Genomic DNA, 15,239 nt, shown 5'->3' on the forward strand with positions numbered 1-15,239 from the left:
AAAAAAATTAAATAATAATATTTGTAACTATATTACATACTAGGTTTTACCCGCGACTTCGTCCGCCACCAGAATTTTCCCATGGGAATGCGTCATTTTCCCGGGGTAAAAAGTAGCCTATGTCCTACCTCGGGTATTAAAATATCTCCCTCACAAATTTCATGTAAATTGGTTTAGTAGTTTAGGCGTTATTGAGTAACAGACAGACAGAGTTACTTTCCCATTTATAATATTAGTATGGATACCTATAATATAATATACTTATTGTAGTTTTAAATATTTTTATTTCTGGATTTGTCGTCAGCCATGGTAAGTTTGTAAGTTAGAACTACATACATACTAATGCAAGCCTATGCACGCGAGGCGAGCCAACTTTGCATGCCCTCACCCCACAAGAAATGCATTTAACAATATTGTTAGGCATGCAAGATTTCATCACGATGTTTTCCTTCCCCGTTAATATATTATAGCAATTTGATCAGCTTCTCTGTATGAAATGTCAAAAACACATTTTAGTACAGAAATATGACATCGTGACGTCACAGTGTCTTATTTTATAAAATGTTTCAGTCGGCAATAATTATACTTAATTTCAAAATTATTTGCGAAAAAAATTGCACGGCCTAAGCATTTTGTACGAACCTTTTAAGAATACAAGTTTAATATTTTTTCGTTAACCCAATCAACTACCCAATTGATGTAATTGAAAATGTGAGATCTTAAAGTAAACATTGGTGAGCCTAGCGTTACCAGGCGTCCGGATAAAGCCGGACATAGTTATGCTTTTTGATTGCATGTCCGGCTAAAATAAACGGTGTCCGTCTTGTCCGGCTTTTGTTAGGCTTTACATTTCGCAAACAAGCGAGCACTGCCGCCGAGCGTGACCGAGCGTCGGCGAGTCGACTACCGAACCGTAAGACAAAATCCTCTATAATATAGGGTGTCCGGCTTTTTAACCAAATGTCCGGCCAAACTGGCAGGTCCGTCCGGCTATTAGGTTTGGCGATCTGGCAACGTTAGGTGAGCCAGTTCCATTCCTTGAACTTGGCTTGACATACCGCCGCATGTCTTAACAGCGGCTGCGGTTCTTTGCATTTTAAGTTAGTTAAACCTACTATCTATTAATAGGATTGATTAACCCATTTAGTTTAATTATATATAATTAATTCTAAGTATGTATTGTTGATACTTACTAACGTCATAATAATCATTGTTTAAACACTTTTTTTCTAATTACTATTTCAAGACCAATTAACACATAATATTATTGTCACATGCTTAAGGTTCGCAATTACTAAATAATATTATGTTGTATTAACATTAAAATAAAAAAAATCATTACTTTAAAAGTTTTCATTGTACTGTCGTAACATTTGTGAATTGTTCCGTGTAGGAATCAAACCCACTACATCACCTTTAAACAACTGCGCCACAGTACCAAAGTAACAGGGTGAAATAGTGGTCACCTTAACCACTGAACCAAAGCACTATCACGTTTTTATTCAACCAAAATTCTGTTTATTGTCACACTCGTTTTTGGGGTTCTGTACCCAAAGGTTAACACGGGATCCTATTACTAAGCCGCTGTCTGTCTGTCTGTCTGTCTCCAGGCTGTATCACATAAACCGTGGTAGCTAGAAGGCTGAAATATTCACAAATGATGTATTTCCGTTGCCGCTATAACACCAAGTACAAAAAATTAAAAAAATATATTAAGGGAGGGTCCTCATACAGAAAACGTTTTTTTACTTTTTTTGGTACGGAACCACCCTTTGTCAGTCTCTTTCCAACTCGCACTTGGCCGGTTTTTATTATTATCCAATCTGTCATTTTTATCTGCCGTAACATCTTATAGCTTTAAACGTATAATTAATTTTATTCATTCATTGTTGTCATTGAAACATGATTGTAACAATAGGTACATTAAAGAGCCGATTTTTTGGTTTTCTTTCTTTATAACAGCCTTGTTTTGGTCATATTTATATATAAGAAAATATATATTTGACGTTCAGTAGGTTGTTGTTTGTCTTAGTTAGTTAGACGCATCGATATTATTGTTCTTATTGATATATATATTTATATTTCTATTTTGGCGTTTGGGGAAGGTAAGGGGGTGTAATTTTAGGTTGGAATAAAACCAGGTATGTTTTACGACTTTCTTAAGCTGTTCTTTTACGATGTTCTTAACAATTTCTTAGAAATTGCCCGTATTTAGGAAGTTGGAATCAAAGACCTCCGTGCCTTGTAGAGCACGTTAAGCCATCGGTCCTGCGCCTGACCTCTCACTGGTAGGTGCGGTTATCCGTCCCACCGGGTTATGATAGTAAGGGAATAGAGAGTACCCGTGTATTGTGCACACACTTGACACTATAAAAAAAGACTTACATCGTTGGTCACTTTCAATGAACTGACCGCTGGATCGGCAGGGACATTATTATTATATTTATTTATTTTTATTTATTCCAGGTTCATCATGAACTCGGCGGTGGCCTTCTCGCTGGTCCAGAGCATGCAGTCAGCGTTCCAGCTGATCTCGCTACTGCAACTCACTGCCCACATGTGGCCACGACAAGCTGTAGTAAACGGTCAGTTAAATAGATATTTTTTGATAAAGAACTGTTCCTAGCAGAAATATTTTAGCAACAAACATCAGAGCAACAATTTATATTCAGTTCATTATTACGTAGATTTTTTTGAATAGTGCTTTTAGCGCAGTTGTATTAAGTTCAGTCTTACCGAATGTTATCCTGGTTTAACCCGACATGCAGTCGCTCCATGTTTAATACTGGTATCCAGCTGCATCGGCCTGAAAGCCAACTCCATAGTTAAAAGAAGAGCTAGACTGATAAATAATAAAAACGCAATTTAGTCGCCTCTCCCAATATTCTGCACTATCTAATAGACATTGACATTCTAAAAACTTCAGGAAACATTTCACGTTTAGTTGTCATATCATTTTCATTAAACTAGGGAGCTTATGTCACTAAAAATCAACTATTGATACTCGGTTTCAATTAGTTGGCCTTCCAAACTGCTAGTCACTAAGTTGATATAGTACTCCTAAGATTATTATTTAACACTCTAATTGCTGACTAATAGCTCCTTACTTTATTTCAGATGGAGACAGCTTCGACTTCATCATCGTGGGAGCCGGTACAGCTGGTAGTGTGATCGCGAACAGACTGACTGAGAACCCTGCACTCAATGTACTCCTTATTGAAGCTGGTGGTGACCCTCCGCTAGAGTCTGATGTAAGAAAACCAATTATTCATTCATTTAAACAATTTTTGCTACATTTACTAATTAATATTACTTAAGAAAGAAACTTTTCAGATGAAAATAGGCAAAAGTTATTGGTGCAGTCAAGTAAAAAACAAAAAAAAATACAGAACAAATAAATTCTATTGGATTCTTGTAAACATGTGTTTACCTTCAACCTAGTATTACCTTCAAAATATAAGCCAGTATTGTTGTTGTTCCAGCTCCCTGGGCCACTGCTCTTTTTAAAAAGATCCCATAACGACTGGAACTACACGTCAGAAGACGAACACATATCAGGGCAATGTCATCAGACTCCAACGTTCCAGGTCACCCAAGGAAAAATGCTTGGAGGAACCAGTTCATTAAACTTCCTGGCCTATGCTCGAGGCTACCCGGCCGACTTTAACTCTTGGGCTGATATTGTTAAAGACAACACCTGGAAATGGAAAAACGTCCTACCATACTACATCAAAAGTGAAAAAGTCGATGTCCCCGAACTCTTCAACTCACCAGACATACAATACTACGGAACTGATGGAAACATTAAAATAACAAAAGAAAATAGCGGTAATACAACTAATTATTTAGATGCTTTCAAAGAAGTCGGTTTTGAGACTGTCCTAGATTATAACCCGGAACATCCTTTAGGGTATTCCAATTTATTAACAACCGTGGCTGATGGCCACAGGCAGAGTACCGCTACTGCTTATTTAAGTCCTGCTAAAGACCGTCCTAATTTACATGTTTTAAAAGAAACAACAGTCACTAAGATCATAATCAAAGATAACAAAGCGACAGGCGTTGAAGCTATTACCGACGATGGAAAAACATTGAAAATAAATGCAAAGAGAGAAGTTATAGTATCCGCCGGTACTTTGAATACTCCAAAACTTCTAATGTTGTCTGGCATTGGTCCTAAAGATCACTTAACAAGTAAAGGAATTGATGTGGTTTCTGACCTACCTGTGGGGGAAAACTTACAAGACCACGTTAGTGTTGTATTACTTCACAGTATGCATCAGTATAACTACCACCCAGCGCCGATAGATTTTCGCCTATTCCCTGCAATTACGTTCAGAGGCTTCATCGCTCTTGATCGACAGCAGAAATATCCAGATTACGGAGTTCTTAATTACATTGTAGAGGAAGACATCGTTTTATTCTTCTGTTCATTCGCATATCGATTCAAGCACGAATTATGTAATACATTATATAAAGAAGGGAAAGGCAAAATTTCAGTATTCAATCAGATATTCAATTTAGCACCTAAATCTAGAGGCAAAGTGATGCTGCGAAGTAACAACCCAGCTGATGACCCGATACTTGAAACTGGGTTGTATACCAATCCGGAAGATATAGATAACTTTGTGAAGTTTATCGAAGATTTGACGCCTGTTATAAACTCTACTTATTATAAAAGTGTTGGAGCTAAGTTAGTTGATCCTATTCCTTCTGGTTGTAAGGAGTTTGAGTACCAAAGTACAGAGTACTGGCACTGCTATGCAAAGTGCGTTTCGACAAGTATCAGTCATTTCACAAGTACTTGTCCTATGGGTACGGTGCTTGATGGGAGACTGAAGGTTCATGGCGTCAAAGGCTTGAGGGTAGCCGATGCCAGTGTTATGCCAACGATCACTCGGGCCAATCCTGCTGCAACTGTTTTAATGATCGGTGAAAAAACTGCTGATTTTATTAAAGAAGAACATAATTTTTAAGACAAGGATAAACATGCTTTGAGAATTGTTTCTTTAAATTTATTTAATGATTGTTTTATTAAGTCTCTTATCAAGATTAATAAAATAATTATTCGAATGTTTTGTAGATTAAATTGTTAAGTTGTTTACACTTTATATAAATATTTTATTAAATTGGAACTGACTTTCAATTTAAGCTGTGGGCTACTTTATCGGTATTTTTGTTCGCTTATATTGTGTGTAAGATTACAGAGGTTATAAAATTAAACAAAAAAAACAATGTAAATGTTTCTGTAATGCCAAGTACTATCATTATTTTATTAATTATATACCATATTCGTTTTTGACGAAGTCAGCCATTTTTTCGCCAATCATAAATACAGTCGCTGCAGGATTAGCTCGTGGTATATTTGGCATCACACTAGCATCTGCTACTCTCAGACCTTTCACTCCGAGCACCTTTAGTCTTCCATCTACCACAGTTCCCATAGAACATGTACTGGTAAAGTGATTCATGCTGTAAGACAAGCACTTTGCATAACAACGCAAGTAATCTTTGGTCCCACGTACAAATTCTTTGCAACAGCCTGGAATTGGGTCCATAAGTTCAGCATCAATCTTCTTGTAATACGTCGTATTGAGAATAGGAGTTAAATCATCAATAAAACTGACAAGGTTTTCTAAATCTTGTAAATCCGAGAACTGGCTAGTGTTAATAATTGGTGGATCTGCTGGATTGGAACTACGAAGTAACACTTTACCTCTAGATTTGGGAGATAAGTTAATAATTTGATTGAAAATTGCCATTTTGCTGTCGCTTTGTTTATACACTGTGTCGCAAATTTCTTGAGTAAAAGGGTAACCTAACGAACAAAATTGTAAAACTACATTATCTCTTGCTATAAAGTTATTAATCTCATAGTCAGGATACTGTTGTTTTCGGTCAATAGCAACGAATCCTTTGAAAGATATCGACGGAAATTCATGTGGGTTAATAGGATCTGTCGAAGATTCTTGTGATTTTAACTTATGTAGTACTACTACACCTACATGGTCTTGTAGATTCTCACCCACTGGCAAATCTGAAACGACATCAATTCCTTTACTTTTTAAATGTTCTTTAGGACCTATACCAGACAACATTAGAAGTTTTGGAGTGTTGAATACACCGGCTGATATTATCACTTCTTTCTTAGCATTGATTATAATAGTTTTACCATTACTTGTTAGTGCTTCAACACCCTTAGCTGTTTTATTTTCGATGATTATTTTAGTAACTGTAGTGTCTTTCAAAACATGAAGATTAGAACGGTCTTTAGCAGGAGTAAGGAAAGCAGAGGCACCACTTTGTCTTTGTCCAGTTGCTATAGTGACAAGGAATTTAGAATAACCCAAAGGACTGTCTGGATTGAAGTCTGTAACAATCTTATGTCCGACTTCTTTAAAACAGTTCAAGTAGTCTGTGATGTCGGAACTATTTTCTTGGGTTATTCCTAAATAGCCATCCGTACCGTGGTATTTCTTAGCATCAGAGTTTAAAATCTCTGGGACTTCTAATCGTTCGCTTTTGATGAACGCTGGGAGGACGTTGTTCCATTTCCAGGTGTCATCGTTTGTTATTTCAGCCCAGGAGTCATAGTCAACGGGGTACCCTCGAGCGTATTGTAAATAGTTTAAGGAGCTAGTCCCTCCAAGCATTTTCCCTTGACTCATTTCAAAGTAAGGCTTGCGATGACACTGATCGGCGATGTAGGTGTCTTCAGACGTAAAGTTCCAGTCGTAACGAGATTTTTGGAGAAAGAGTAGGGCACCTGGCAACTGTAATAACGGTAAAGATTGATTAAAACATTGAAACTGACTTAGGTACATTTCAGTTGTAGAAAATAATAGTAACCTAGCATTTATGGGACTGTCAATCACTTAAGCTTTTGGAGCTAAAAATTCAATCTTCATGAAGCAGTAAAAAAAACTCTGGATCGCTATCGAAGAGATAGGTTATATTTTTCTAAAAATTCAAAATATAGGCGAGTGCAGCTGTGCTTGCTAACTATTATTTTATATAAAAACTGCGATAGTCTCCGTCACATGTAATATTGTCAGTAAGCAACAAAAAGCTCTTTCCATATTTTATAAATTATATTTGTAACACTTTGCAAAGTCCTCAACCCGCACTTTGCCAGCGTGGTGGACTCAAGGCCTTACCCCTCCCCGTCGTTTGGGAGGAGACCCTTGCCCTGCAGTAGGACAGTAATAGATTAAAAATTGTAGCACTTACATCAGACTCTAGTGGAGGGTCACCACCAGCTTCAATAAGGAGTACATTGACTGCGGGGTTCTCAGTCAGTCTGTTCGCGATCACACTACCAGCTGTACCGGCTCCCACGATGATGAAGTCGAAGCTGTCTCTATCTGAAAGAATATAACTATTTTTATGTAAATTTAGAACCCAGTGGTGGCAAATATAATCGCTGCAAGTTTAATGTGGACTTAACTTATTTTCAACGACGTCCGCTAGAGGCGCTGATCAGATTTTTATACAACATCTTACGACAGCTAGCCGGTTGTCGAAAGTCAATAGTACTGTACCTTGATTCTCTATCACTATCGACTACCGACAACCGGCTAGCTATCGAAATTTTGACATTTAGAATGTACTGCCAAAATGTTTCCTACGACACCCGTCAGAGGCGCTGATCAGATTTTCATACAAAATTTCTCGATGACAGTTCGGTTGTCGGTAGTCGATAGTAGTAGAGAATCGAGGCACTGATCAACTTTTGCCAGCTACATAGATTAACATTGTTATTATTATTGGCTTAACATATAAAACTCTTCCGTTACTGAGTGACTGATGGACAACGCACAGCCGAAACTACTGAGCACAGAAAGTTGAAACTTGTTATAAAGATTTCTTAGGAAGTGTAGAGGAGCACTAAGTAAGGAATTTCTGGACATTATTACTCGTTACTTCTCGTGGCTTTGTTAACAACAACCACGCAGATCGATCTCTGAGGTTAAGCCACGCTTACCGAGGTTTTTCTGTGGATGGGTGACCATCTTATACATATCGACATCCTCCGTATTTCGGAAGGCACGTTAAATTGTGGGTCCCGGCAGTCATTTTCAAAGATCATTGACGTCGGTCGTTAACAGTAGTCAGAAGCTTTAAAGCCTGACAACCAGTCTTACCGAACGGTATCGTGTTATATATAAAGTTATTACTCACCGTTGACTGTGGCTTGTCTAGGCCACATGTAAGCCGTAAACTGCATCAACGCAATCAGTTGGAACGCTGACTGCATCAGCTGTCCAAGGGACAACACTGTCGTCGAGTTCATGACGTCACTGAAACACCAGTCTTATAAAATCATTTTTATGAATGGTTTAAGTTGCACCTCCCAAGTGGTCGAAGTTATGCTTGAAGAAATACTTAATAAATATAAATATTATTGTACATCTCACACACGGTAATTTGATTCCAAACTAGCAGAGATTGTACTGTGGTAACCAAATAACTGATAAACATACTTATATACTTTTCAATACATACTTATGTAGATACATTAACATCCAGGCTCAGAACAAATACTCGTGCTCATCACACAAAGATTTGTCCCGGGTGGTATTCGAACTCACCACACGCGGCGCTACTAACCATCATGATGCAAAATTTCATGCTTGAGATTTCTTTAGAATAGTTCTTGAAGGCATGCTAAGTCCAGTCCCGCACTTGCCCAGCGTGGTTGACTCTAGGCCTAACCACTCATTTCGGGAGGAGACTTTTGCTCGGTAGTGGGACATTAGGTAATGAGTTAAGCTTATTTATTTAATTATTTATAATTAAACGTCATTAGAATTTACTTTTTCTTTTATTGAAATCCTTTATGTTGCCCGTATTTCTACACTTGGTACTGTTAATTTAATTCTAATCGCAAAGTTAGTTAAAACGCTAGGCACTGAGCAAAATTTAAAAGAAACTTGGTAGTGAAATTGCCGTTCTGTAATATTAAAGCGAAAAAACATTGTCAATATTTAAAAAATAACATATAAAAATTAAGTATATAATATTACCCGCTATCCAAGTTGTATTAACAAAATTATTTTGCTATCTATTTTGTAAAACATTGTTTTGGGATATTTATATATTTTGACGTTAGTTTATAAAGTCTAAGTAATAAAAAGTTTCCCAAGGAATAAATAGAATGAAATATTGTCATATATAGGTTCGTAACGTTTGTATGTCTGTTCAATACAAATAGAACCACGCAAAATTTAGTTTTTTTCTTAAAAAGACAGTTCGTACTCTAATATTTGCTTGTATCGCGGAGTTTTTTTACAAACATACAAACAACGGACACAAAGTACAGCCAGACCCGAAACAATTACGATGACCTCTCAACGCAATGGTACAAGCGTAGCGATAAATAAATAATATGTATTAATCGCGAAATGAAGCACCATTTTGGAGAGAACAATGTATAGCACAGTGGTTTTCAAATAGTTGCCAACTGAGATACGAGATAGCATACGTTTTTGTGGGCGAAGTCGGGAGAAGAACATAGTATTAACCAAGGTTTAAATATAAAAATAGCATCGGAAGGTTTTTAAATAAAGCCTTTGAAGATCGTGAGAAAATAGATATAATAATATATTGTTCGCACTGTTGTATCTATTAAAACTGTCAAAAAGATGAGATATTATTTTGTTATGATAATATTATTAGCATTTGTTATGTTAAACATAATAATACAAGTAAAAATAACGCAGGTTAAAATTTTATATTTATTTTGAGTGTTTTTCTGATTTGGTTGCGAATTTAACGTATAGTAATGTTTGAAATGGAAAAATATGGTTTATCTCTCCAAAAAGTAGAAAAAGTCTACAATTTGATTAATTTTGTTAGTCTAGAAGAACATTAATTGTTCTATAAATAAAAAACACTCATGTTATTTATTCATAATTTGGGAGGTCAACACTAGAAAAGGTAATAATTTAAACAAGTTTTGCATACAAAATTAATTTATTAAAATCCAGTCGACTTTAAAGAAAATAACCAAAATTATATCGATCACAGTAACATTAATCCGAAAAAATGTCTTTACTACTTATTATTAAATTATATTTTTTTTTTTTATTTTATTTGTATATCTCTTCATCTTATGGTTGCCTAGAAGAAATTGCCACTTTGCGATAAGGTCGCCCTTTGTAATTTTCTTTTTTCTAATTCTTTTCTTTATTCTAGCTTTTTTTTATTTCATACACGTATTATATATTTCTCACAGTGAAGAATAAAGAGATTTCATTAATTCGCTAATTAAATTATAACTTGTGTTCTTGTTTAATAAAATCTGCAGTCTTTTCACCGATCAACACAACAGTTGCAGCAGGATTGGCGCGAGTGATCGTCGGCATGACACTGGCATCGGCTACTCTCAAGCCTTTGACACCGTGCACCTTCAGTCTTCCATTCACAACAGTACCCATAGGACAAGTACTTGTAAAGTGATTCAAACTATGCGACATACGCTTGACATAGCAACGCCAGTATTCTTTCCTATCCCCTTCAAATTCTTTACAGCTTGAATATATAGGATCAATGAATTCAGCATCTATTTCCTTATAGTATGTAGTATTAAGAACAGGATTCAAATCTGCGATGAATTTCACTAAATTGTCTATATCGTGTGAATCAGAATACTGTTCAGTCAAAATAATAGGTGCATCAGCCGGATTTGTACTCCGAAGAAGCAACTTCCCCCTAGAGTTAGGAGCTACGTTGATCAACTGATTGAAAACAATCATTTTGCCTCTAATTTTTTTGTTAATCGTATCGCAAATTTCGTGCTTGTAACCGTAAGAGAAAGAACAGAAAAAGAAAACAATATCGTCGTAGATTACAAAGTTACCAAGTTCATAATCAGGATATTCTTGTTGTTTGTCTAAAGCAACAAATCCTCTAAATGAAATTGCTGGGAAAAGTCGTGGATTGATTGGGTATGGTGGTGAATTAATTTTGTTAAGTTTATGTACTAGTAGAACAGCTAAATGATCCTGGAGATTTTCACCGACCGGCAAATTTATTACTGGCTTGATACCTTTACTTATCAAGTGTTCCTCAGGACCTATGCCCGACAACATGAGCAATTTGGGAGTATTAAATGTACCAGCTGATACAATGACTTCTTTCTTAGCATTAAATACTACATTTTTGCCTTCCTTTGTAACAGCTTCAACACCAGTCGCTTTATCATCTTTGATTATTATTTTGTTAACTGTAGTTTCTTTCAAAACTTTGAGGTTTGGACGTTCTTTGATTGGGGCTAAGAAAGCAGTTGCTGAGCTCTGCCTCTGTCCATCAGAAATTGTTACAAGCAACTTAGAGAATCCTAAGGGATGCTCAGGATTGTGATCTACTACAATATCATGCCCAAGCTCATTGAAACTTTTTAGGTGTTCCGATACATCACCGTTGTTTACTTCAGTCACTTTTAAATATCCATCAGTGCCGTGGTATTTCTTATCGGCTGAGTTAAGTATTGGATTTGATTCGCATTTTTCACTTTTTGTATAATACGGAAGGACATTTTCCCATTTCCAAGTGTCGTCTCTTGTTATTTCTGCCCAAGAATCAAAATCGACGGGATAGCCTCGAGCGTATTGAAAGTAGTTCAATGAACTGGTTCCTCCCAACATTTTTCCTTGAGTTATCTCAAGATATGGATGCTTATGGCATTTCTCTGAGATAGGATTGTGTTCCGCTGTGTAGTTCCAGTCGTATTGAGACTTTTGGAGGAAGAGAAGTGCTCCAGGAAGCTGTGAATGAAAAATAACTTCTTAAGTTTTGTGTGCTATGACTAGCCTAAACAACATGATACATGATCATTAAACCTAACGTTTGTACCGATCACCACTGGACAAAGAGGTTGTTATGTTTAAGTTATGAGGTAAGGCTTTAACTCAGTTTGTAAACAGTCCTAATTAAAAGTTGCGGTGAGATTCTTTATTTGTTTCAAGAATTTGGAAGTCATAATTATTTTTTTCTAAAACATTACTGCTCACTACGTGGCCAAGGTCTCCTTCGTAATGAAGGAGTTGCAAGGTCTTGAGTCCACCACGCTGGCCAAGTGCGTTATGGACTAATTTCAGGGGGAGACTTTTACCCAGCAGCAATTATTATTATTTTAATATGTACTTACATCAGACTCTAGTGGAGGGTCACCACCAGCTTCAATAAGGAGTACATTGACTGCGGGGTTCTCAGTCAGTCTGTTCGCGATCACACTACCAGCTGTACCGGCTCCCACGATGATGAAGTCAAAGCTGTCTCTATCTGAAATTCAAGTACACACAATATACTAAGGTCAATGACCGTAATACTTTTTATCTTATAATTAGTGGTCAACCTAGTGTCAAAGTTGTTTAAGCCGCCCGAAAGGCCTTTGACATGGCTTAACGACTGTTATTTTAGTAGACAACAACCGGGACCGACTTTTTTCGTGCCCTCCCAAACACGGAGACGCCCAGTTCAAATACCACTATGCGGTCACCCATTTACAGAATGACCGCGCCGACGGTTGGTTAACCCTCAGATCGTTTAACGACCGGTGAGCGCAACTGGCTATGGTTATACTGATGAGAATGAATAAAGGCCCAAGTATAAGGTCATGGTAAATATTGCCCGCCCAGTAGCCATAATCAAGCCATTGTCTGTTTAGTATAAGATAATTTTGTCATCTTTTGAGAAACTATCTTCTCAAAAACATTGGTAAGCTTAGAAATTCAATACTCTGATTTTAAAGTTACAAGAATGATTAATGGGTCGGGCAATCAGTAATTGGTCTTTTCAAAGCAAGCAAGTAAAAAAAATACCAATCACATATAATTATTAATAGTAACACGGAGTTTTTGTCCTGGACCAAGCGAAGTGGAGGAGAAAGATCAGGAAGGCTGACCCCACTATCATATAGGCTTCATAGCATGGAAGAGAGAGGGAGTGTAGCACGGAGTTTGGTAAAATAACTAGTAATTTACAATAGACTCGCCACCTATATTATGGCATAACATTGTAAATGGGGAAACGTAGGTGTACTTCATACAACTCTGCCTTAACCTTCGGGTATAAAAGGCGTGATTTTATTTACATATATAAGTATATGTATGACAGCAGCTATAAAAACCGGTGGACAGGTAGTTCAACACGAACGGTGAAAGGTCAAGTGCAGAATCAAAATATTTATATACATTTTAAAACATTTTGGGGTTTTATTCTACTTTTTAAGATGTATTCTATGAAACTGATAAAGTCTAAAGTATATGCAAGCCAATTGACCCGCATCGTTCCGCTCCCGAATAAATTTTCACTATATTTCTAATTTCTTAATTCCGGGATTTTAAATTTTTTCAACATAAGTTTAGCGGTTTCACCTTAATAGAACGGGGGGCGAAAATTTATCATATAATTTTGGATTAACCAAAGGTACTACTAATCGACCTTAAAACAGGGGAAAGTGCTAATTTACTCCGAATCTATATCTATACTAATATTATAAAGCTGAAGAGTTTGTTTGTTTGTGTGTTTGTTTGAACGCGCTAATCTTAGGAACTACTGGTCCGATTTGAAAAATTCTTTCAGTATTAGATAGCTCATTTATCGAGAAAGGCTATATATCATCATGCTACGCGAAGTAAGAGCAGAGTACCAGTAAAAAATGTTACAAAATCGGGGAAAATTATGACCCATTCTCTACTACTATTGACTATCGACAACCGACCTGCCATCGAAAAATTTTGTATGAAAATCTGATCAGCGCCTCTGACTGGTGTCGTGGGAAACATTTTGGCAGTACATTCTAAATTTCAAAATTTCAATAGCTAGCCGGTTGTCGGTAGTTGATAGTAGTAGAGAATCGAGGTACTGGTGATATAATATACTTACTATTAACGATAGCCTGATGTGGCCACAGGTAGGCAGTGAATTGCATCAACGCTAACAGCTTGAAAGCTGACTGCATCATCTGCACAACTCCTGCCACCGCTGCGGAGTCCATGGTCTTGATAAAAGACTTTCACTTTGAAAAGAAGCTGAAAAAAATGGATTACTTTATTTATAGTGTCCAAATTGAGTGAACAATACACAAGGACAATCTTTACTTTACGTGTTCTCCGAGGCACGAAGGTATACTATAAAATTTTGGAACTTGTGAAAGTCACTGAGATTTCCTTAACCGAAAGTTTAAGGTGTGTTGTACGAACCCTCAACCACTTGCGTAGGAGTTGCAACTTAAACCACTCGGCTATCACTGCTAATAAAAATAATACCTAATTAAATTGAAAATACTTTTTAATAAGTACCTTACAATTATCGGCACCGAACTTCACTTAACGTATTCAAAACTTAAGCTTCATAATCTATTCACAACTATACTGTTCGATGCATTTATTTCAACTGATCTCTCACTTTTCAAACAACAAACAAAAGTCACTATTTATAAATGCAATCAGACAAAAAACTTGTAATTTATTGATTTAAATCCACGTGCATTTTTACTTGATTTATTTATCTTAAAGTTCTCTCAATAAAAAATAGGTCACGTGTTTTTAATTTATAAAATAAACCCATTACTGTCCTTCTGCTGGGCTAAGAATTCCTCTCGGCATGAAGAAAACGTAAGGCCTTGATTCCACCGCGCTACCCGCGGATTGGAGACTTTACGTACCTTCCAGAACTGGTATAATATGGTACAAGGTTGCATCACGATTTTTTCCATCACCGTAAGAACATTTCATTCCTACGCAATTGACATTATGAACTTATAAGATCGGTAATCGAATCTGACAATCGTGAATGAAGTGCACACTACAATTTGGACCATAGATCATTTAAAAATAAAAAAAAAAAGATTAAAAATAAAACCAACGAAGTCTGCAATGCAAAAAAGTTGTAATTTGACAAAAAACTACTGAAATCATTTTTATATTAATCCGAAATGATTTTATCAAAACATCGGCAAAAAAAATGTTGTTTTAAATTATTATCTAAGTTGGAATTTTGTGTTTTTTTATTAGCCTAGTCCCTTATCCCTTAACTACTGCAGCAGAGCAAAAGCCATTCCCACGCATTTTCAGTACCCTTGTTTGTTCCGTCTTCCCATATCCATCCTTCCATTCCATTCCTTCCATCCTTCCATATCCATCTGTCGTTCCCGTCGTCACCTCACCGTCAAAAGAAAAAAATATGCTCAAAAAAAAAAGTTTCATTAATAATTATAATAATAACCATAACCA

General features: G+C 36.5%; 3 protein-coding genes across 3 annotated transcripts; 1 reads left to right on the plus strand and 2 right to left on the minus strand.

Annotated features, from left to right (window-relative positions):
• The first annotated feature begins 2,046 nt into the window (after window positions 1-2,046).
• Window positions 2,047-5,092, plus strand: LOC142974571 (ecdysone oxidase-like). Its single transcript, XM_076116986.1, has 4 exons — window positions 2,047-2,141; window positions 2,467-2,585; window positions 3,118-3,251; window positions 3,483-5,092. Exons 2-4 carry the CDS (start codon window positions 2,474-2,476, stop codon window positions 4,974-4,976), a joined length of 1,740 nt encoding a protein of 579 aa, XP_075973101.1. The 5' UTR covers window positions 2,047-2,141; window positions 2,467-2,473; the 3' UTR covers window positions 4,977-5,092.
• A 183-nt stretch (window positions 5,093-5,275) lies between these two features.
• LOC142974867 (ecdysone oxidase-like) lies at window positions 5,276-8,293 on the minus strand. Its single transcript, XM_076117438.1, has 3 exons — window positions 8,182-8,293; window positions 7,231-7,364; window positions 5,276-6,773 (listed from the first exon to the last, which is right to left on the minus strand). The coding sequence occupies exons 1-3, from the start codon at window positions 8,291-8,293 to the stop codon at window positions 5,280-5,282; spliced, it is 1,740 nt and encodes a 579-aa protein (XP_075973553.1). The 3' UTR covers window positions 5,276-5,279.
• A 1,879-nt stretch (window positions 8,294-10,172) lies between these two features.
• LOC142975012 (ecdysone oxidase-like) lies at window positions 10,173-14,449 on the minus strand. The gene is made up of 4 exons (XM_076117634.1): window positions 14,307-14,449; window positions 13,891-14,036; window positions 12,152-12,285; window positions 10,173-11,768 (listed from the first exon to the last, which is right to left on the minus strand). Exons 2-4 carry the CDS (start codon window positions 14,000-14,002, stop codon window positions 10,275-10,277), a joined length of 1,740 nt encoding a protein of 579 aa, XP_075973749.1. The 5' UTR covers window positions 14,003-14,036; window positions 14,307-14,449; the 3' UTR covers window positions 10,173-10,274.
• Between the last annotated feature and the right edge of the window lie 790 nt (window positions 14,450-15,239).

The sequence above is a fragment of the Anticarsia gemmatalis genome, chromosome 8, assembly GCF_050436995.1.
Source record: "Anticarsia gemmatalis isolate Benzon Research Colony breed Stoneville strain chromosome 8, ilAntGemm2 primary, whole genome shotgun sequence".
NCBI classification, from domain to species: domain Eukaryota; kingdom Metazoa; phylum Arthropoda; class Insecta; order Lepidoptera; family Erebidae; genus Anticarsia; species Anticarsia gemmatalis.

Coding starts and splice junctions, on each gene's coding strand:
- LOC142974571 (XM_076116986.1), top strand. CDS start 2,474: ATGAACTCGGCGGTGGCCTTCTCGCTGGTCCAGAGCATGCAGTCAGCG. Junction 2,586..3,117: donor ACGACAAGCTGTAGTAAACG/GTCAGTTAAATA, acceptor ACTTTATTTCAG/ATGGAGACAGCTTCGACTTC. Junction 3,252..3,482: donor ACCCTCCGCTAGAGTCTGAT/GTAAGAAAACCA, acceptor TTGTTGTTCCAG/CTCCCTGGGCCACTGCTCTT.
- LOC142974867 (XM_076117438.1), bottom strand. CDS start 8,293: ATGAACTCGACGACAGTGTTGTCCCTTGGACAGCTGATGCAGTCAGCG. Junction 7,365..8,181: donor TAGACAAGCCACAGTCAACG/GTGAGTAATAAC, acceptor ATATTCTTTCAG/ATAGAGACAGCTTCGACTTC. Junction 6,774..7,230: donor ACCCTCCACTAGAGTCTGAT/GTAAGTGCTACA, acceptor CCGTTATTACAG/TTGCCAGGTGCCCTACTCTT.
- LOC142975012 (XM_076117634.1), bottom strand. CDS start 14,002: ATGGACTCCGCAGCGGTGGCAGGAGTTGTGCAGATGATGCAGTCAGCT. Junction 12,286..13,890: donor ACATCAGGCTATCGTTAATA/GTAAGTATATTA, acceptor CTTGAATTTCAG/ATAGAGACAGCTTTGACTTC. Junction 11,769..12,151: donor ACCCTCCACTAGAGTCTGAT/GTAAGTACATAT, acceptor TTTCATTCACAG/CTTCCTGGAGCACTTCTCTT.